At 50.7% G+C, this 19,263-nt stretch overlaps 5 protein-coding genes across 5 annotated transcripts; 3 read left to right on the top strand and 2 right to left on the bottom strand.

Annotated features, from left to right (window-relative positions):
- Positions 1 to 1,038: 1,038 nt before the first annotated feature.
- On the bottom strand, positions 1,039 to 2,730 carry BKA58DRAFT_240986 (uncharacterized protein). The gene has a single exon (XM_046166666.1). It carries the CDS (start codon positions 2,503 to 2,505, stop codon positions 1,135 to 1,137), a length of 1,371 nt encoding a protein of 456 aa, XP_046022153.1. The 5' UTR covers positions 2,506 to 2,730; the 3' UTR covers positions 1,039 to 1,134.
- A 900-nt stretch (positions 2,731 to 3,630) lies between these two features.
- BKA58DRAFT_443263 (uncharacterized protein) lies at positions 3,631 to 4,955 on the top strand (the record flags this gene model as incomplete). Its single annotated transcript, XM_046173963.1, has 3 exons — positions 3,631 to 3,738; positions 3,795 to 3,988; positions 4,040 to 4,955. The coding sequence occupies 3 exons, from the start codon at positions 3,631 to 3,633 to the stop codon at positions 4,953 to 4,955; spliced, it is 1,218 nt and encodes a 405-aa protein (XP_046022152.1).
- A 6,197-nt stretch (positions 4,956 to 11,152) lies between these two features.
- BKA58DRAFT_240949 (kinase-like domain-containing protein) lies at positions 11,153 to 13,912 on the top strand. The gene is made up of 3 exons (XM_046166665.1): positions 11,153 to 11,284; positions 11,349 to 13,130; positions 13,185 to 13,912. The coding sequence occupies exons 2-3, from the start codon at positions 11,443 to 11,445 to the stop codon at positions 13,507 to 13,509; spliced, it is 2,013 nt and encodes a 670-aa protein (XP_046022151.1). The 5' UTR covers positions 11,153 to 11,284; positions 11,349 to 11,442; the 3' UTR covers positions 13,510 to 13,912.
- A 26-nt stretch (positions 13,913 to 13,938) lies between these two features.
- Positions 13,939 to 16,425, bottom strand: BKA58DRAFT_240922 (uncharacterized protein). Its single transcript, XM_046166664.1, has 3 exons — positions 16,175 to 16,425; positions 15,958 to 16,124; positions 13,939 to 15,873 (listed from the first exon to the last, which is right to left on the bottom strand). Exons 1-3 carry the CDS (start codon positions 16,205 to 16,207, stop codon positions 14,316 to 14,318), a joined length of 1,758 nt encoding a protein of 585 aa, XP_046022150.1. The 5' UTR covers positions 16,208 to 16,425; the 3' UTR covers positions 13,939 to 14,315.
- BKA58DRAFT_240862 (uncharacterized protein) lies at positions 16,401 to 18,139 on the top strand. Its single transcript, XM_046166663.1, has 5 exons — positions 16,401 to 16,787; positions 16,842 to 17,383; positions 17,433 to 17,485; positions 17,539 to 17,690; positions 17,745 to 18,139. Exons 1-5 carry the CDS (start codon positions 16,645 to 16,647, stop codon positions 18,040 to 18,042), a joined length of 1,188 nt encoding a protein of 395 aa, XP_046022149.1. The 5' UTR covers positions 16,401 to 16,644; the 3' UTR covers positions 18,043 to 18,139.
- Positions 18,140 to 19,263: the final 1,124 nt, after the last annotated feature.

Here is a 19,263-nt window from a genome sequence, read left to right as displayed (position 1 = left end):
AGCTGTGTAATAGTGCAGATCATAGCGGTGATGTCGACGTTTATTTCGGTCAAAGCTAGTAGCGGTTGACCATCCTGCCCTCGATATTCTTCCCACCACGGCGTCGCTAACTTCGCCATCTGAGCCCAAAGACTACGAGATATCGAGGATGCCAGCTTTAAGCATACCAAGGCTTATATGTCCGTGGCTGCAGTCAGATCGATTTAACGGGCGGTTGCGGGCACGGTTATATCCGTGGGGCTAGATCGGGATTGATGGCTATGGCGATACGTCGCCTGGACAGGCAGTACTGATGTAGTGCATCATCATTGCCTTCTTGCTGGGCATATCCTAGCTTTCCAACGGCACTTTGCAGATTCCAGAGCTGAAACCCGTCATGGCTGTCCAGCGCTCTTTCCGCGCTCCATGCCGTTGCACTATCGGTATTTCTGCCCCACTTGCCCCACCTTCCGGCCGGCTGCATCCCCAATCTCATCGTACATATTTGGCATGTCTTGTGTCACACGACATGGCATTCTTCTGGCATGCAGAGGATTGAATAGCGGATATCCAGTCGCAGAATGATGTCTGGTGAGGTCCTGGCATGTGGAGATCAGCGTTTGCTTGGATAAGATTAGACAATGAAATTTCCAACACTTTGCCTGCCTAGGTGTTCACCGATCAGCCTTCTTCCGCTAGCCAACCACCGCATTCTCCAGCCGCACTCCCGATCGACTTCTCGTTCTGCTGTTATTGCTTCTGCAAGCCTCAAATGATGCACTGATACATTGGTGAATGCCCCATGTCATCGGGGTTCTTGCAGCGAATCTCCAACGCCACTTCGAGCAAGGTTGTCAAGTTGTGTGCGGACAACCGACGAGGCGCCCAATAAGAGGCCATAGGACTTCGAGACACGTCTGGGATACAAGTCGTCATCCAAGAGATCATGAGCCACTTCGATAACAGTTTGCGATGCCATTGGTAGCGAACATACAAGGCCAATGTGCTGAGCACACGCGACTGACTGTATGACAGGTGAGTCAGACCGTAGGAAAGAACGAAGAGTAAGCGTGCAGCCATGTGGGAGCCTGCGTAACCTTCACCGTGTCTGAATGCCTCCTGTCCCATTTGCTGGTGTTACGTCGGACCATAGTATCATTCGTAGATCGCAAGGGAATGCCTGGCTCTGGGGAGGTTCCGGGTTTCTGATTGAGGCAGATTTGTTCCGAGGCCTGGTGCAGCCGTGTCCCGAGGCGTAGCTTCCGGCCAGTGCGAGCCGATCGATGGAGTCATTCGCCATTGCGAGATATTGTACGGGGCCGAATTCCGTCTGCGCAAGCTTGTATCTGAAAATGATTGCTTTCCTGGGCGTGATGCTGATATCCATACCACATCAGGAGATGCCGGATGCCTGCCAGTTTCGTGGTGATCTGTCTCTCCATCATCCTCTGATACGTGGAGCTCAGGCTCTATCGGCTTCCCCAGCCATGTCTCAACGCGCTCCTGGGATGCGAAATAATCCCCAACCATATTTGGCGGCGCCTGGATTGAGCTAGAACTCGGGGTAGTGCTCTCCAGCAAAGTACAGTACATCGACTTGGCGAACTCTGGTTCTTGAAATTCGATTCCTTGTTCGATACACTTTTGTTTGAGTGAATGCACATCTCCATGTGCCTTCGTGTGCTCTTCTTGAATCCTCGATCTTTGCATCCGTGCTCGGTTGAAGAAGACCGCGTCAGTGGAAAGCTCATCTGTTCCTGCAGCGCGGATGAGCTCTCTTTCTTCTGCACGCTCGCGAAGGTCAAATTCGAAGTTGCTCAATCTCTCGTGATATATGCGTATATCGCCCATACGCATATAGAGCTTTTCTAGTAGACCCATGTCTTGATCATGATCGTTGTCGATCGGTAAAGCAGTGTGGAGAAAACTTGACGAAGTTTGTACCGGTTGGTGTGACCATTCCTGATTTGGTGACTGGTCGACATCGGAATAGATCGTTTCTTCCAGGCGGTCCAGTTGGTATTCTCGATTGGACAGAGCATCTTCCAAAGCTGCTGTGTGCTCCCGCGAAGAGATCAGATCAGCTCTGCATCGTTCGAGCAATGCGAATGTTTTGATCCACCGATCCCAGCTTTCAGTACTGTTCTTGTAGACAGCATCCTCGTTGAGATGGGTCATACACTGTGCCAGAAGTTTCTGTTCCATTTCCTCTTTATGCCAACACTGCAACCTCTCTTTTCTCAGGTTTGTTCGCATAACTAATATCGTACTTCGTAACGAAGATATGCGTGACCTATGGGATAACCAGATCTTCATGAACTGCGCTTGTGCTGTTGAACCATGGTTTGCGAGGGGAGACTGCGACATATTGTTGCAAGTGATATAGGTATTGACAGATGGACTCGCACGTTGTTCGGTCGGGTATTCGTCCTGTCGCGTTTGCGTGTCGTATGTATGGTATGGCAAAGTGAACGGTCCGGGTGCGCCGTTTGGAGGAAGCTGGCTTTCTTCGCTACCACTATTCATTTCAGCAGCCTTGGCCACTACATCGTGGGCTCTGGAAAATGTAAGTGAGATGGCCCACGCCGCCTCTCTCCGTGCGGTGAAATACTTGGATCTGTTACTGAGGGTAGACGTCAAATATGTCGCAAGTCATCAATGTTATAACTAGGAAGTTCTGTAGTGTTGGAAGTGTAGTCGGATATGGCGGAAGTTATGGTGCTGGTGTCTTGTAGGCCGGGGGTTTTCCTGGTCGCGTGTGGCTGTAGGAAACTTTGGGGCGCGCATCATTTTAAAGCCAATCACGCTAAGGCTGCCCGGGAGATACGCATCCATGAATCTAATCTAAGCGCGCTCACCGGAAAAGCCACATGAACAAGAGCAGACTGCAAGATGAGCTGTTCATCAATCTAACTTGCTCCTCGATATCGCACCCAACGTGAAGACTTTGGAGCCGCATCACATGCTGCATTGGATGCGCTATATACCGTAGGCAGTCCCGCATTATGGCGGGGCACGAACCGTCGCTCCGTGCACACGATGCAGCGGTACGACCTGTATGATTATGCTCGCCGGCTTTATTACTATTACGATTATGGCACCAACACGTACATTTACACCAACGGTCTGAGAGTCCCTGGAGTAACGCCTGCTACAGCGTACGTGAACATCTAACACTCCTATCTACCTCGGTACCTTTCAAAGTTCGAAGCTGACTGGCTTCTTGTGACAGAAGCGCAGGCAGTGATCAAGCTCAGGCAGTTACTACCACCCTGCAAGGTGCAGCTGGGCATGATCGTTACGCAGCCGACACAGGTAGCAGCGTGGACATTGCGGACGACTTCTCACGGCTTTCTATCAATCGAGTCAATGCGGCACACGATAACCTTGGTAAAAATGCTCGCCCTGATCCACATGTTTATTCAAGGGCAGCTGACGCTAATCACAACACAGCTGTCGCCCCATATCCAAGCAACAATTATACGCTACCACAATACGGGTACCTCCCAAACATTGGGGGTAACGCTGCCGCACCTAATCCTTATCCAACGCAGTCGGTATATATCGATCCTACCCATGTACCGACACCTACCCGGCCAAGTGATGGCGAATTGCTTGAGAATGTTGGCCGAGAAGTAGTTCTCCATCCCGATGCCTCAAGCACGCCGCCCGATTTTCCTCTATGGAGTCAAGGTCGGTGGCCGCGAAGAATACTCAAGGGATCTGAAAGACATGGAACCAGCGAGAGACTTAGGCCAAGTATGTCCCATTCAAACATGATGTTATAGTCCACTGACTGGGTTACAGGCTTCCAGATCCAGTACCCGGGCTATAACTTCTACAAACGTGGCGTGGTATTTCGCGTGCTATGGCCTGAGCTGGCTGGAGATGTCAAGCAAGACATTACGATTGCAACCACCTCTATAGGCGCATCATACGGAGAAAAGACTTATTACAAAATCCGTTGGTTCGTTGTAATCCGAGAAGGGCACAATTGCTGTACCTGTTTGTCAGTTCCGCAGGCTTCGTTATTAGTTGTCAGAAAGTCTGACAATTGCAGATCGATCCAAACATATGGTGGCAGAGGCGTCCCAGAGAATAAGCCCAACAACCATCATGCTATCATGTACACTGGGAAGTCGCCTCCACGAGCCACGGCCTCAGAACTCGTCCCGACAGAGCCACCGATGGGCCAACCTATCCGCGTGATAGGGAAAGACCCTTGGAATACTATGGATTCAAGGTCGCGTGTAAATTTTCTGAAACTTTATACTGTTGAGCACAACGTCAAAGTGGAGGACTTTGGTCATGTTGATCCCAATGACGAGTGGAAGCTGATGGCTCAATTCAAGTCGCATTGGGGAATCGAGGATGCGGAACCTCTGCCACCCGCTCGTCATACCAAGTTTTACGATGGTCATACCTATGGGCCAGCTCCAACACAAACACGACAAGATTCTTTCACTGAATCGACCCATGCTTCAGCGTGGCAGACTGCGTATGGACCAGACTCAACAACACCCACATCTACACTGCATAATCCAGAGCCATACAGCCAATACCAAAGCGCGGGCACGAGCGCATACGCAGGGCCAATCAATGCAACATACCAAGCATCTAGTTATTCGTCTCAAGCCTATCCGAACAGTTCAGCCTACCAAGTACCTGGCAATCAGTTTCATCCCTCATCTGCTTTCTCATATCCACACCCTAGTAACACGGCCTACGTGGCTTCTCAAAATCCGGCTTATGTTACACCTAGTACCAGCCACTACGCCTCGCCTGCTTCACAGAGGCCTACCGCGCAATACCCTGCTGGTTATACACTAGTCGACAGCCAGACGCAATACGCGCCAGCAACGAACAGCCATGCCGACCTGTACGAAGATGACCGTCGAACACCTCGCGCCCATAGGCCTTCAGAAGCTAGCTCTGGAAAAAGTAAACAACAAAATGATTCGCAAAGACGCAGGTAGCTTTTGCTTCCATTACCCATACGTTAAGCCTTGCTTCAGGCTGCGCCAGTAAGGCGCACTATACTATAAGTGTCCGATCATGCATCTTTTGGCGGTGATTAAGTTCTCGGAAAGGCGGTGACAGCCCTCCATTAGTTCGATGTTCACAAATTTCTTACACTTTACTATAGTCTAGTTCTTTTGGCGGGATGTTCGCTCAGTTGCGCAGTGGAGTTTGCGTATTTGGGATCACAATACCAGATATGGATCTCTTAATTCTAGCTCTAGTAATCTCATATCTGCAATCTGTATCTAATGGCCATGCTGCATCGGACAGTTTGCATGGAATTAGGCTATAACTTAGCGTTACAGCGATAATCATGAGGCCAAGAATGTCTACGTATGCGTTTGAACGTGAGCCTTTATTGCGATGCTATCGAAACTGGCACTGTCGATTTGGACACTTCTAGATAGTAAAGCCGATGGTTCTGTACGATTCAACCGTCACCCATTCCCTCTGACCTCCTCGGTTCGTATTCTCGAACGTGCTAAGTGTGACGGCCTATAAGCAGATTATCGTGTCTCTCTCCTTGAGCGTCATGGTTTGGAAAGGGGTTGGAACAGGTGGCAGATGGCCATGATGTGGCGAAGCTGTTCAGACTGCGATAGTTATGCACACAAAGCACCGTAGCTATGCCGGCTTACATGATAGGCATACGCAAACAGCGACACAAGCTCTCTTGTCGTTTTGCTTGTCGCATTCGTGAATGCTAGTAAATACTTACCCAAATCCCCGGAGGTTTACAGTGCTCGTTCGTTCCACCACATGATTTGTACATGTTAAGCGAGGTGAAGTGAGAAGATAGTTGTATGCATGAGCAACTACTATTCGACGCTGTTGTTTGTGTCATGTTGTTTTGGGTCACCACGTCGCGGAATGAGGTGTAACATAAGATGGCGAAGGCGGAGTGAAGAGAACAGTCACATGATATGCTTGCTTCTCTCGCTTAGGTCTTAGCCTAGAAACTTGCTCTTAACCTGCGCTCCGCCCGCAAAGGAAAGGACAAGAATTATTCTCTTCCTCCTACATACAACTACCTTTATCAACGTAGGAATATAGAGCTGTCCCCCACTATTCTCTTGTAGTGTGAAGCAAGTACTATTGCCTACAACTACCCCTTACATGAAGGTTCATTTGGGGTGGTATGCATAGTATGGGTAGAGATCATTCTATGGAGGCCAAAAGTTCGCATCATCTACGGTTATGCCGTCTTTTGAGGGAGGGGGAAACAGTGCTAGCTTGTACTGGCCGTCGTGGAGCACCATTCGAGCATATATGCGACCTGGCGCACGACAGTAGTCGCACGCGGTCTCTGCGTAGAGGTTCGTTTCCATTGACAGTGGTCGATTGTTCTTTGTCCATTTGTTCAAACACTTGTCGCTCTTCGTCGAGTACTCCCCCTCACTTGTCTTCATGTATCACCACCAGCCGGTTGTGTCGGCGTATCTGTCCCGCAACAAGTCCGTAGGGAAAGGTCGTTGGCTTTGTGCGAGTATGGCTGATGGGCAAGTAGGTATCCAATGTGGGTCCAGCCGTGCCAACGAAGAGGATGATATCGGGCTTGTCATCATCACCTTGAACCTTCCGGGGGCTTCCTGGCCTACAGCGGTGAACCGTAAGTCCTGTCTGGTGACTACATGGTATGGAAGTACCAATATCTGACGGAACTCGTCGGTATCGTATAGGGTAGCCCGGTGTCGCTTGCTGGTGTAGTCAAAAGCTTGGTTAGTACATGTAAATCTGGTAAGGCAAGTAGACGCTCACTGGCCAGTTCTGACCTGGCAGAACTCAATATTCAACGCCCTGACTTCATTTCGGAGGTGACTGGCATCGGTTTAAGTTTGCATCGGTTTGCTTTGAGCTGCTCATTCTTTGTCTTGAGCTGCTCTGAGGTGGCTGTGATGGTCAGTGAAATGTACACACATCACAGTAAACAGGTACTCACCAGCGAAGCCAACCAACTGTGCATGTGCCCGAAGCCACGACATGACGTGGGGGCGAGGACGGGATATGATAGGATAGAGTAAGGATGAATCGCTTGCCTGTGCCCGCAGCACCTCGTTAGTGTGGAGTGACGTGAGATGAAGAGGGAGGACAACCTGAGGCGAAGAGGCTATATGGTCACCTATTTAGATGTAGGAGGTGCCATCGTGGGTGGACCCATTACGTCCCTCTGCATGGACGGCAGCTACCCCGAACACTGCGACGGGTACCAGTACCTCCACGCCGTGAACTACGCCTGTTCGAATGACCAAGAGACGCAGCTGCAGTCACATGAGAGTTACAGTCAAATCACTCCACCACTTCTCATGGCTCGTGGTGAACCGAATTGCAATAACTGCGAATACATGTGAGCCAGTCACTAGAACCAATTCTCAAAATAAATCGACAGTGTCGGTTCATACAGTTCCCATAGCTACGCGTGATGCGGTCGAAGTCTTGGGATTGCCACATAGACCAATGAGTTTCGGAAAAGGACCGCACAACAGTATTTATGCACGGGCAGCGTTTAGGGATGAAAGCTTATATGAGGTGTCAATGCGGCATCATGAAGCTCATATAAACGATGCTTTCAAGGGCTTTCCAGAAGTCCTGGATGGTGTGGCCTGCGACACGGCAAAAGATAGCAGCGTTGCGCTGGACCTTCATCAACACAACACTTGGATTCACTCCAATGGGAAGTATCGTGGCGAAGCGCCAACGCATCCAGGCGATAGAGAGGAGAAGCAGATGTTGAAGCTGGTATTATTATGTATGCCGGGTCACTTAGACTTTCGATACACGCCCCTCACTCATCGTCACTATCCTCCACGAGCTTACGGAATGGAACCATTGACTTAACCCAGCTCTCCTCGAGAGCTTCGTTCTGCTCGCGGCTTTTTGCAACAGACGTCCGGTGTCGTACGACGAATGCCGCGTCATCAGCATCACACAGTGGCTTCATCTCTGTGGAAACCGTCTTCTAGTACTAGAGCAAAGTGTTCTGGTGGGAACGTCCACTTGGAGTTCCGCCAAGGGCACTCGGCACCATAAGGGCAGGTCTCATAGCTGCCGAAGATGACCTCATAGAGACCAAGAGAGAACGAGGAAGTGGGGCTCGGTCATACTCCTTCGCCTCCGCTGTGGCGTCGGTGTACTTCGGCCTCCAGTATGTGAGGTTCTTGACCGTCGCCGGAACGCCCTCATCTGAGATGGGATTGATATAGTATTGCCAGGTCCTGTACAGCAGACTGCTCTTGTTGACGCCCGGGGCGGAGAGAATTAGCTTGAAGAGCGACACCGAAAAGGCGAGGTCGGTGTTCTCTAGCAGGCCTGCGCATGGCGGGCGACCTCCGACATGGATCTGGATCATGTCTGAACAAGATTAGCTTGGATTTACCTGCGGGTAAAGTGTCATGTAACTTCGGCGGCTTTGTGCTCCTCCGCGGGCGCAGGAGTGTCGGTGTCATGACCCAGCGCAGCGACGTTCTTCTCGGTGAGAGGAACTCGGGGTCTATGGGTGATCACTTCGACTGCGGCGCGTCAGTACTCATGAATCGAGCATCGCGAAATAGAAGGACTTACTCATCTTGCCGAACTCGCCTCTGGATATGGCATCACTGACGACGCTCTGGGCGCGCGTAGTGGCAGTTGTGCTTTGTTAGCGGCGTCTACCATGCTGGTGGATAGGATGTACTAACGGTCGAAAGGCTCACAGGGTGCCTTCAGAAGCTCTTTGGAAGCGGCTTTGTGTCCTTGATGCTTTGCCTCTGACTTCGCTGCCTGATATTAGCTATGAGCATGGACGCATACCTCGATCGAATTGATAGTGCAGTCTAGGAAAGAAGCAAGTGTTTTTGAGGTCGTGTGAGGATGAGAGAAAGCAGCAAGACAGAAAACGTTGGTGGTTTGTTTGTGTGCGAGTCTGGTGCGCTAGCTCACTGCTCCTGCCTGTTTTGAAAACACCAGTCACGTAGCTTTGCCGCTCTAGAGGATTCCGTAGAGCAAATTGCGGTGACACAAGGGTCCAGGTGTAGACATCCTGCGAGATGCAGCATGTATTGTCAAGATACTTAAGTATCCATGACAGTACACGCGTACCCGTGAGCTTCCCTAAGGAGGAAGCGGCACTGGACACTAAGTCTTGGCTCGGGAATTCAAAATCTGTTCCATCTGACACTCATGATCGTGTACAATCGTGTCTGAAAGCCTAAATTCGAAGGTGGAAAGTATAATAGGGATTGTATAAAGGAAGCGCAAGTGGGAATATTGGAAGATTGCGCGTTGCGCATGCTTCCAATCAAGGTGGAATGACGGAACAACCTGACTGACGAAAGGAAAGCGTGAGTTCCCTGTGCAAAGTATATGATCTCAGTCAGCCGAATGCTACACACATCGCAGTAGAAATGCTTGGGCTAAAGCGTATATCGAAGATAGTGAAGAGATCAAGACATACGAACGCGTTGAAAAGAGAAAGGGAGTTCTATGGATCTGGAGACGAGGTGTGGGATGCGTTGAGCAGGTATAATACGGGTTGTTTCAGCAGACCGAGTCCTATTTTTGGTCACTCTATAGAATGTGTGACCGTGGAGGCATAGCGTGACCGGCGCTACAATGCCGTCAATGCTGGTGGCAGCGGCATCATGTAAGATGTAGGTGTGGGATCTGATGACCAAAGTCGAGAATTTTGAGCCTAGCACTATTCCTATCCGCTTTGACAAACCGTAGCACTCCTAGCGATATTATCCACAGTGAATCCTGCAATGACGCGGGTTCATCGTATGGTCCACAATGCCTAGCGCTGGGCATGCCTATCTCTAGATCTCCGTGTAGGGAATATGCGCGAACAGCGCCAGTAGGGGAACGCGAGCGAATGCATAGTAAACGGCTAGCAAGTAACTACAACTAACGAGTATTCGACGTGTGAAAAACCAACTTAGGCTAATGAGAAACTTGTTCTGCAATCTTATTAGTAAATTGTCTATCGTACATGGCTATGTATAGCTTACTGGTCTACCCTTCAACTATCGGTCTCCTGTCGTTGCGCAGCAACGAAAGTAGGGTCGATTTCCATGTTGAAGCCTCTGGAATGTTCAGGCTGGCGGTGTACTCCTGCAGTGAGCACGTCTTGATAGACTCGAAATTCTTCGGGAGCAACAGTGCTTTTGGTGATATTGGTGTAGTTTACTGGAGAGCCACGACTATGTGATGTCGGAATGGCCCCGCTAAACCAGCGAACGCTCGCGCCTGGTCGACATTGCGGGCGAATTCGGACAGCGTATCAACAGAAGTCGCGCTCGCCGAGGATCAGGAACGATGAGAAGACTGGCCCTTCAGCTCTTGACACACTCCCGAGCCGTCTGGGAGGGACGTAGGTCGGAAACGCACCGGCGCGACAAGGGCTGGAGAGCTGCAGGTTGAGCACTAGAAGAGGAGCGGATGGCGGGCTGGCTAGATGGGGGTTGAGGGGACGGATTGGTGCGCCGCTTTTGACCTAGTGATGCGTTGTGCACGAGAATCTCACGCTAGTGTGTGCACAGTCACATGATGCCGTCGCCAAGAGTACGCGTCACGCAATGGATTTCTGAGCACAAGCAAGCAGATAGAAATCTTTTAACTTTTTTGCAATAACACCATGTGCTGCATAGCGGAGTGATGATGAGGTTGGCTGAGAAGAAGTCAGGGTCAATCAAGTCCAAAGCAGACAGCGGGGCTGAGATTGAGAGATTCCCGAGGTCATATTGCCATTGCGACCGTCGCCTCTTTACACTTCCATGCTACAGCTCTCCAGGGCTGATGCAGTCGTGTGAGACACGAAGTACCAACTTGCCATGCGAGCGCGTATCTTGGGTAACCACGACGCGATCTGTCGACCCAGAGCGATGGCCCGTACATATGGACCGGCACGCGAAAAGTGGGCCAGAGATTCGTCGCACTAATTCCGCATCACGTACCCCACATCTTCCTACAAAGTACGGCCTAATCAGTTGCAACAAGCGTATACTCGATCGATCTTTACCTTTGCACGGTTTGCGACACATTCAGTCGGTGCCAGCTCATACACCGATCATATCTGCCTGGGTAATGCGTGCGCGGGGCTATACGCCATGCAGATCGTACTGAGCGAGACCTCCTGCCCAATCACGCACTGCTTCCAACGGCCCTGCGTGCCGTGCTGCATTCCACCAAGGTCCTTCACAGCCGTGTCGTTGCAAGCATGATACCCAGGCATTCTCTCCCGCTCTGCCATTTCCTGCCTACCCTTCCGCAAAATGGTGTCCCAAAGCTAGTCGAACGAATACTCATACCGGTACGTGCGAAACAGCAGCTGTATATGCATCGTTGGTGTACTGATCATCTCGTGTTTACTGCAGGGATAAGGCTACAAGGCCGCCGTCCATCCCTCGCTGACGCCTACACCTGGCACGACGCATCGCCAGCGTGCCGAGTAGCACGATCACCGCGCTTATGCTACCGATCGAGCAAGGGAAAGACTACGATAACTTCGTGAAGTCTCAGCTCCCTTACAGGCTTCTTGAAAATCTAGGCTATGGGGGTAGTGGATATGTAGAAAAGGTTGAAGACATATTGACTGGCAAGCAATTCGCGCGCAAAGTGATACGCAGACGACACGAGCGGCGTTTCAAGGAAGAGCAGACGATAGTCTTCCGTAACGAGATCAAGAACATCCGCAGACTAGGTGGCCATCCCCACATCGTCAGTCTTTTTGCGACCTATACAACCCACGACGAATTCGGACTCATTCTACAACCGGTTGCAAGCGACAAAGACCTTGAACAATATCTTGCGAACTATCGAAGCGCCGTCCTGGCAGAAGACCCTGCCTCTCCCGATCCGCATGTACGTACCATGTCGGCAGTCCTTGAGCAGGCCTTTGGCTGCCTCGCCACAGGCATGTCTTACATGCACACGAACAAGGTCCGACACAAGGACGTTAAGCTCCAGAACATACTTATCCACGAAGGACGAGTGGTCTACACAGACTTTGGATGCTCCTTCGATTCGAATGGGCTCAGCCGAAGCATAACGGATGGAAAACCTGGGCCCATGACCGCGAAGTACTCTGCCCCCGAAGTCTTGGCACACGAAGCCCGAGACTCCAGTTCCGACATATACTCACTGGGATGCGTGTTCATCAGTATACTTTCCGCGTTGACGTCGGCATCGAGGCCTGAGATCCAGGATATCTGGTCGTTCGCCGACAGTATGGACGACATCCATCGACATATCGTGCACTGGCAGACTAGCCCGCGAACTGCCTCACTGCCGGTAATGATAACCCAGATGACCGCACATGACTCTTCAAAACGCTTGTGTGCTGTACACATAGCTAGCAAGACCCATCGATCGCCTGGACTCTCATGTCAAGAGTGTGCAATGCATCCTATGACCCCCGACTCGGAGTGCGTGAAGATCGGCACTTGTGTCAGAGGAACACAAGACACGACTCAGGAACGCGTATCACACACTCCAAAAGATGCTGATAATCCAAGCGAGACATCGGCCATGGCTTCTCAGCATGCGTGTCGGTCGGTCAAGACGAAGGCCTCGATGCTTAGTCCAAGTATTCGTACGTCAGGTTCAGCCGTGATAGGACACAGGTCATCTGCAATGCGAGAAGCGGTATCCATCTCTGACGAGAGTTTAGCCAATCTTGTGGAACACGTCCCAGAGACTATGGATAGGTCTACCCTTTTGCAGGGACACCTTCCGAGCGGCATGTCCATGACGCCAAACATGACGCCATACAGGGACAGCCCTACGATCATCATGACTTCTGATAGCACTGGAGCTCATGATGTGTACGCTGACAAGGTCATCAGCGGTAATCTTACATCTAGCCATCCTACACCTTTCTCAACACCTCCTCCTGCCGAACCTTCGCCGCGACGAGTCTCCACATTTCCAATGATGCAGCACAATAATAGTGCTGTATTTCATGCGCAAGAAACGCCGGATAATGCAGAGCCTAAAACCTTCCTCCTAGGGCAGGGTCGAGTTGGGCTAGGGCGTTCTCACACCACACCAGGAGCAAGCTTCACCAACTCGTTTATCACGTATCTTGGTATGCCTAAGACTCTTGCGGGGGTCCCTACAATCCTTGTTTTTCACGAGGGGACTTTCAGTCACTGCATGTAAGCTTGATGCTCGCTGCAGTAGACATTTACTTTGATTCTGACCAAATATAGACCAGTACGCATATATCACTCTTGCAGTGTCCGCAATACCGAGCCAGACCAGCAGGTGTATGGTATGTTCAACACCGCCAATACACCATCCAGTATCAGGATGGACAGCGCACAGGCTAAAGAAGTCATCTCCATGCTTGATGTCGATACAATGTCGGCGAACGTACCCCACATTTATGCTGAGAGCCATCATGACCCAGGCTATGCAGTCATCGCAAGTGAGGCGCGAGTGGCTCCCAAAGAACAGCATCAGTCTGCCAATGGGAGCGCAGTCGTGCAACAGAACGTTTCTCTGCACCATACGCAGAAGAGCACCACAGACTAACCTACGCAATCAGCGTGAAGGAAACACGGAAGGCCTTCAAATGACATTCTGAAGTCGCCGGAATCAATACTATTTGACACCCCAACAGTTACGGGGTGTTCAAAGACCCTCTGCAACATACGCAGGGTTGATTTTGTTATTTATTTCTCTGGTGGTTGTGTTTCATTGCTTACGGCATAATCCTCATGTATGGGACGTGACATCTACGGCCTCTCACACTTTTCGGGATTGATCAGCTCTTTCCTTTTCTACGAGACGCTGAAGGCTTGTCGCCGGACATGCCGATCAAGTCAGCACACATAGCATTTTACGACCTTTCCTAAGTAGTCTACATGTGAGCAGACTCTCTTTAAAAACAGCTACACGTTTCCTTATTTACCGCGATACATTAACGAATTAAACAATGCTTTGCCGCAAAAGCGTCCGCTTTGACTCGCACCCATATACGTGCCAGTCTCTAGATTGCTGTCAATCCCGCACTCCCGCGGAGCGAGACGAGCGACTCATGGCTTCAGTAGCCTCAAAAGCCCGTCAAAAGGATAGCCACAAATGACGGAATTCGTAATGTTATATGCCTACTGGAAGCTAGACTATTTCCTATGGGAAGGCTCGTGATGAAAGTGCTTCGCGCAATGACCAGATCTGCCGACTGAGAATCACGCAATCCCAAAATTATGCTTGAATAATCAAAGTATCCGCTAAACGTACATTGGACGTAGCGACTATCGATATGTAAGAATCTGACCATGAATAAAATCCAGCTCGTGTACTATTTTCGAAAAGGTTTGTGATTGCATCTGCGTCGGTCAATTTTGGGCAGCCTCCGTTCTCGAGTCGAAGGACGACTCGGATTCCAACCACATGTCGTTAGCGGGCCATGCATCCAGAGAGCGACATCCCGGAAGACAAGCTCCATGGTAGCCGAGACGCTGAGGATCATTAACACTCTCTTCGAGCTCTACTGACCCTTGCCCATATGGATCGACCTGTCCAAAATTGTCATGTGGCCACATTTTCAGTACTGATGTAGCCCAGTGCAACGGCTGTTCCGTGCTTACAGCACTACATCTATAGAGAGCGTAAGTCTCGTGTGGCGAAATGCGGAGCTGGTGCAGCATCCAGCGATTGACCCGATCCGGCGTACTGTCAAATTCCATCAGATACTCGCTCAGAATTCTCCGAGTTTCAATGCTCTCGTCGTGTAAAAGCAAGGGATTGCCTTCCTCCAAACCTCGATTGACTGGCAACTCAGTCATGGAGTCTTGTAACGCACCGGGTATGTTGATATAGTTACTCTCATCAGATGCAAGTTGATCTGTAACGTCCTTTTGAAACCTGGTACCGATCTCAAGCTCATTCAAACTATCTGTAATCCATTTTCCGATGTAGTTGAGCGTATCCCCTAAATCAAGCTTGGAATACTCTTCGGCAGAACGAACGTTACGGGCCGTATGGAGGCCGGCTAATTCTATCAACGATGTCTCTCGGTGAGCAATAACGAGCTCTGGTAATTTGCTGTCCAGTCCTGCAAGTCTTGGCAGTTGGGCGATATTGACGGTTTCTCCAACGATTGCGCCATGGAGATGCTCAATGTCGTGAAAAGACGTAAATTCTTCGGCTAGGGATGCGATGGAAGAAGACTCGTATTCGATCTCAGACGGTTCGGTAGGCTTCGTGGACGGGGTTGTGTCAAGTCTGAAGAAGTGCCCGAAAGTCTTCTCTAGCTTTGAGTACATATCCACTAGATGTTGTTCTTTTGATCCGAGCATGATCTCAAGAGGCTCATACTCTGATTCAACAGGCCCGATCTCGTCCCTCGCCGCCTGTGATGCCTCGAATAAGTTGACCATGGCGTCCTCGTTGAAGGGAAGATTTCCATTTCTTTGCTCGCGCATACGATCGAAGAGGATCATATCGCATCTTGATACATGCTCTCTTAGTCTATGCAGCTCCATGCGCCTTTCTTGAACGGCAAGCCGAGTTACTACTACCTCCGCTTGTCGTGCGACAAAGTTGTAAAGTTCGTCCATAAAGTTGGTATACAGCCGGAGAGCTGGAACACTCAGGAGTTCGTTCGTTTCAATAGTCTTGTTGAAGAGTGTTGGCGGTCGGGGAGCCTGTATTGGAGGCGGTGGCGGCGGCGGAGCAGGTAAGGGCAGGACAGGAGGGTACAGCGGACTCCTGCTTGGAAAGGCAGAAGTTGCATTACGCAAGCTCGATCCTGCGGATTGGGTAGGAGATGAAGGAATCCTAGGTTCTTCAAGAAATCGTACTTTCTTCAAAATGCCTTTTCGAGTAGCACAGGACGAGCATTGTTGCAGAGACCCTGGGTCTTGCCGTGTTGGTGAGGAGTCGCTCACAAAACTAAGATGATCAGCGCTGGACTAGAGAAGGCCTGTGGGCGGAAACCCCGCCCATACTGTGCTAACTTGATCGTGGAAAACTCACAGTCCTAATGTGGAGAATATGGATGGATATGTGCCGTCGCCCGTTGATGGGTGTTTCGTACCTTGGACGTATGGTCGATTTTCAATCACGCCTTCTTCTCGTGCTTTGTGCGCCTCGACTTGTGCGGGCAGCGACGTTCCGCCCTCGGTTGCGGATCTGGCTTGCGTCTATAGAACTTAGCTTGCTACGTTTACCATAATGCAGATCGAGTAGTCACCGCCTGTGGGTCCAGAACCGATGGCGTGGACATCTTGGGCCCACATTCGGAGTGCACCCGCCTGTCCCCACCTGCAATGCCGGGGCAACGCTCGGATCACTCCAGGCTGATATCAACACATCGATAAAGTAGGTATCGTAGACTGGCTACAAATGCTCCACGCATGCCACTGGTAACGCGAGGGGAAAATGCTCGTGCACCACTGGTCCCGGTTGGTAGTTTCAAGGTTCACTCAGTTGCCGAGCACGGGCCCCAGATCTTGGGAGCGTCAGGCTGAATGATCGGGTCGCCCCGCTTGGGCGCCTACCTACGCATCGCAACCCTACCTACTACACCTACACGCCAATGTACAGCAAGGCACGGCATGGCGGCCCAAATTAGTGCTGGTATGCTGGGTGCCCTTTACACTTTTTAAAGTACGCTCTAGCCTCCTATCTCCTCGCGCGCTCCAGCGCCTGCGCGATGTAGCTATGCCGCGCTACGGGCCTTGGACATGGTCACAACCACATAATCGTCACTACACATATCTTCTAGCCGACGACGGGGTTACAGTGTTAGATACTCTCTGGGCGGGACCGACGACAAGTTCTGTTGCTGTGACGTCGAGAGCGAGGTCAGTACGATCTACATCTTCCACTAAAGCAAGCGCTGCCTGATGAACGAATAGTACACCCCGTAGTGCTGTAGACAAACCTCTCCCATCATTACAAAGCCAGTCGCATACGGTTTCCCTCGCAGGCCCTTCGAGCGGCGCAGCTTCTCAACTATGGGAAGACCCACCCCACTCTCGATCGTACACCACCTCATCGCTTAGACAGTCAAATGAATCCATGGGCACTATGTATGGGACAGGAACAGAAAGAGTGAACAATGAGCAGCAGGATGGGACGTACACTGAGTCATGGTCAAATTATACAACACAGCAATATGGATCGCCAAGAGCTCAATCCTACGGTTCCGCCCACGCCTCCACAACGACTGCTTTTGCAAGCTCGCCATACCCACAACAGGACTACGAACGCTATAATTTCCGTCCCTTCTCACCAAGGCCCGCACAGCAAACACAGCAAGCAGCGCCAAACATGGATATTGGGTCGCGACGACCAGTGACCTCTCTTCCATTTGATGTGCAGTCTACCATTCACAGTCTAGATCGAAGATATATCCAGACAAACCTTAACGAAACCAATATCGAGCCGCTAGACTCTCGTATGAAACCCGACATGTAGATTAAAAGGTCGCCGCTGACAACACTCAGGCTATCGCCGGGTTGCACAACCATCTCGCGCAACATTTTTTGTTCTCGGCCGCGTAGGTTTAACTCACTGACTGAGATCGGCCAATTACTGAATGCATGCACTCAGGTCTTTAAAATGCTTTGGACAGAACCTGCGGGTCAAGCCAACCCTGGGAAGACACGCAACTCCACCCACTTTAGTACAGTGCAATATGGAGAGACAGCGTTCAGTGAGATACGTCGTTTCCTTGTTGTCCGCAATAAGGGAGACTTCAGCCAGTGCGTGTAAGTTTGATACCAAGGGGTTTTCGCATCGATTTAACAATGGGGTAGTCCTATTCAGACTTACAGGGGCCGCGGAGCCGCAAAATTGGGTGTGAGAATGTGTGATCACGGTGTCATACACACTAGTGTAGACCCGCCTAACCTCCTTCCAGGCGAGGAACTCACAAAATATTCAATCCAAGTGCGGCCCACAGAAGGAGAAAAGCTCGAATCTGCGAGTCGTGTCAATTATGGCAAGGCCTACGCCGTTGAGCACAATGTCAAAGTACTCGACGTGGGCCTGGTTATAGAACCCCACCGATACCTTGTCAAACAGTATTTTGATGCTGCAATGCTGTCAGAATGATTAAAAAGCGAAAAGCTGCACCATACGCAGGCTTTAGGCAGTTCGGAGTCCTGGAATCTTTGCCTTGTCTTGGTCGTTGGGACTATTCTAGCAATCGGTAGTAAAATCAATATTTAGACGAGTCTCCGTGGTTAATGTGCGACAATATATCACTCGTCCTAGTCGTATTGTATACACATGTCTTTCCAGAATAATGGCAACACTTCTACTATGCCCCTTCAACAACAACTCCCTCGTTCGCATGCCAGATCAAGTCCATCGAGTAAACAAACAGCCTATCCTCAAAGAGAGTACCATAATTGACACGACTCTCAGTTTCAGGGTATGCTCTTTCCGTGGTCTGCACTTGGATCGAGTATTTCGCGATCCTGCTAGCAATGTGCCTTCTGGGATAGGAAGCCACGATCAGTGCCATCTTCATGTGTATGAGCTGACGTTGACTACATGTCGCAGTCCAGGAAGACACTGAGGATCTAAACGTTTGTTACATCTCAGTAGGTCTTATTGTGTAAGAAGTGGTGGAGTATGTGGTGTGAGTGTCTAGTGCGACGGATTACCGCCCAGGAGGCCCACTTTCCGCACGTCGATCTATGCAGCCGGGCCTCATGTGACCGCGAACGCCGACGACCCTAGCGCATGTCTACACAACGCATCACTAGCACGCAGAAGACTCGCGACTGTCCAGAGCTGAAGCGCATATCCCTCCACCGTTTCTAGGTCTCAGCGAACCTGACTTGCCATAACGCTATGGTCCGTTCTCTGAAATCCACCCGCAACGCCGCCCGGGAGTTCTCCGCCGGTTTGGCGTAGCCGTACCGTTTCACACAATTGTTGCTCGCCAGGACAGTCCACGCTACGAAAGAGATGGCATTGTCGCTTCTACGTGGCAGTTGGAGGTACTCGAGATGCGCCCACTGCACACCGTTGGACTGAGTAGGACGGTACCTCAATACGACTATCAGTGCAATCCTTGTTGCTGCGCAACGGACTGAGACCAAGAAAGATATGGTTAAGCTTGTAGGTGGTTTCCGAGCTAGTGTATTATAAGCCAACTAACAAGGGCGCAGATCGAACTACCTCTTGGTCCAGCTTGGCTTTACTCATATCAAAACCTCGTTCGTCCCACTCGTTCGCCACTCCGCCAGCCCTCCATCCAGCACTCGCTCCCGTTTCCTACCGCCACCGATTTTGCGCATACATGTTACGTCGAGCGTCGGAGAT

Source organism: Alternaria rosae (genome assembly GCF_020736505.1).
Source record: "Alternaria rosae strain MPI-PUGE-AT-0040 chromosome Unknown BKA58scaffold_9, whole genome shotgun sequence".
Taxonomy (NCBI): Eukaryota; Fungi; Ascomycota; class Dothideomycetes; order Pleosporales; family Pleosporaceae; genus Alternaria; species Alternaria rosae.
Note: the sequence above shows the minus strand (reverse complement) of the source record. Positions and strands in the feature narration are given on the sequence as shown.

Excerpts from the sequence above, each read along its gene's own strand:
- BKA58DRAFT_240986 (XM_046166666.1), bottom strand. The coding sequence starts at position 2,505 with ATGAATAGTGGTAGCGAAGAAAGCCAGCTTCCTCCAAACGGCGCACCC.
- BKA58DRAFT_240949 (XM_046166665.1), top strand. The coding sequence starts at position 11,443 with ATGCTACCGATCGAGCAAGGGAAAGACTACGATAACTTCGTGAAGTCT. Across the intron at positions 13,131-13,184 it reads GGGACTTTCAGTCACTGCAT|ACCAGTACGCATATATCACT; the intron begins GTAAGCTTGATG and ends GACCAAATATAG.
- BKA58DRAFT_240922 (XM_046166664.1), bottom strand. The coding sequence starts at position 16,207 with ATGTCCACGCCATCGGTTCTGGACCCACAGGCG. Across the intron at positions 16,125-16,174 it reads CGGTTCTGGACCCACAGGCG|ACGCAAGCCAGATCCGCAAC; the intron begins GTGACTACTCGA and ends TAAGTTCTATAG. Across the intron at positions 15,874-15,957 it reads ATATTCTCCACATTAGGACT|TTTTGTGAGCGACTCCTCAC; the intron begins GTGAGTTTTCCA and ends TGATCATCTTAG.
- BKA58DRAFT_240862 (XM_046166663.1), top strand. The coding sequence starts at position 16,645 with ATGCCGCGCTACGGGCCTTGGACATGGTCACAACCACATAATCGTCAC. Across the intron at positions 16,788-16,841 it reads GCTGTGACGTCGAGAGCGAG|TACACCCCGTAGTGCTGTAG; the intron begins GTCAGTACGATC and ends ATGAACGAATAG. Across the intron at positions 17,691-17,744 it reads AATAAGGGAGACTTCAGCCA|TCCTATTCAGACTTACAGGG; the intron begins GTGCGTGTAAGT and ends ACAATGGGGTAG.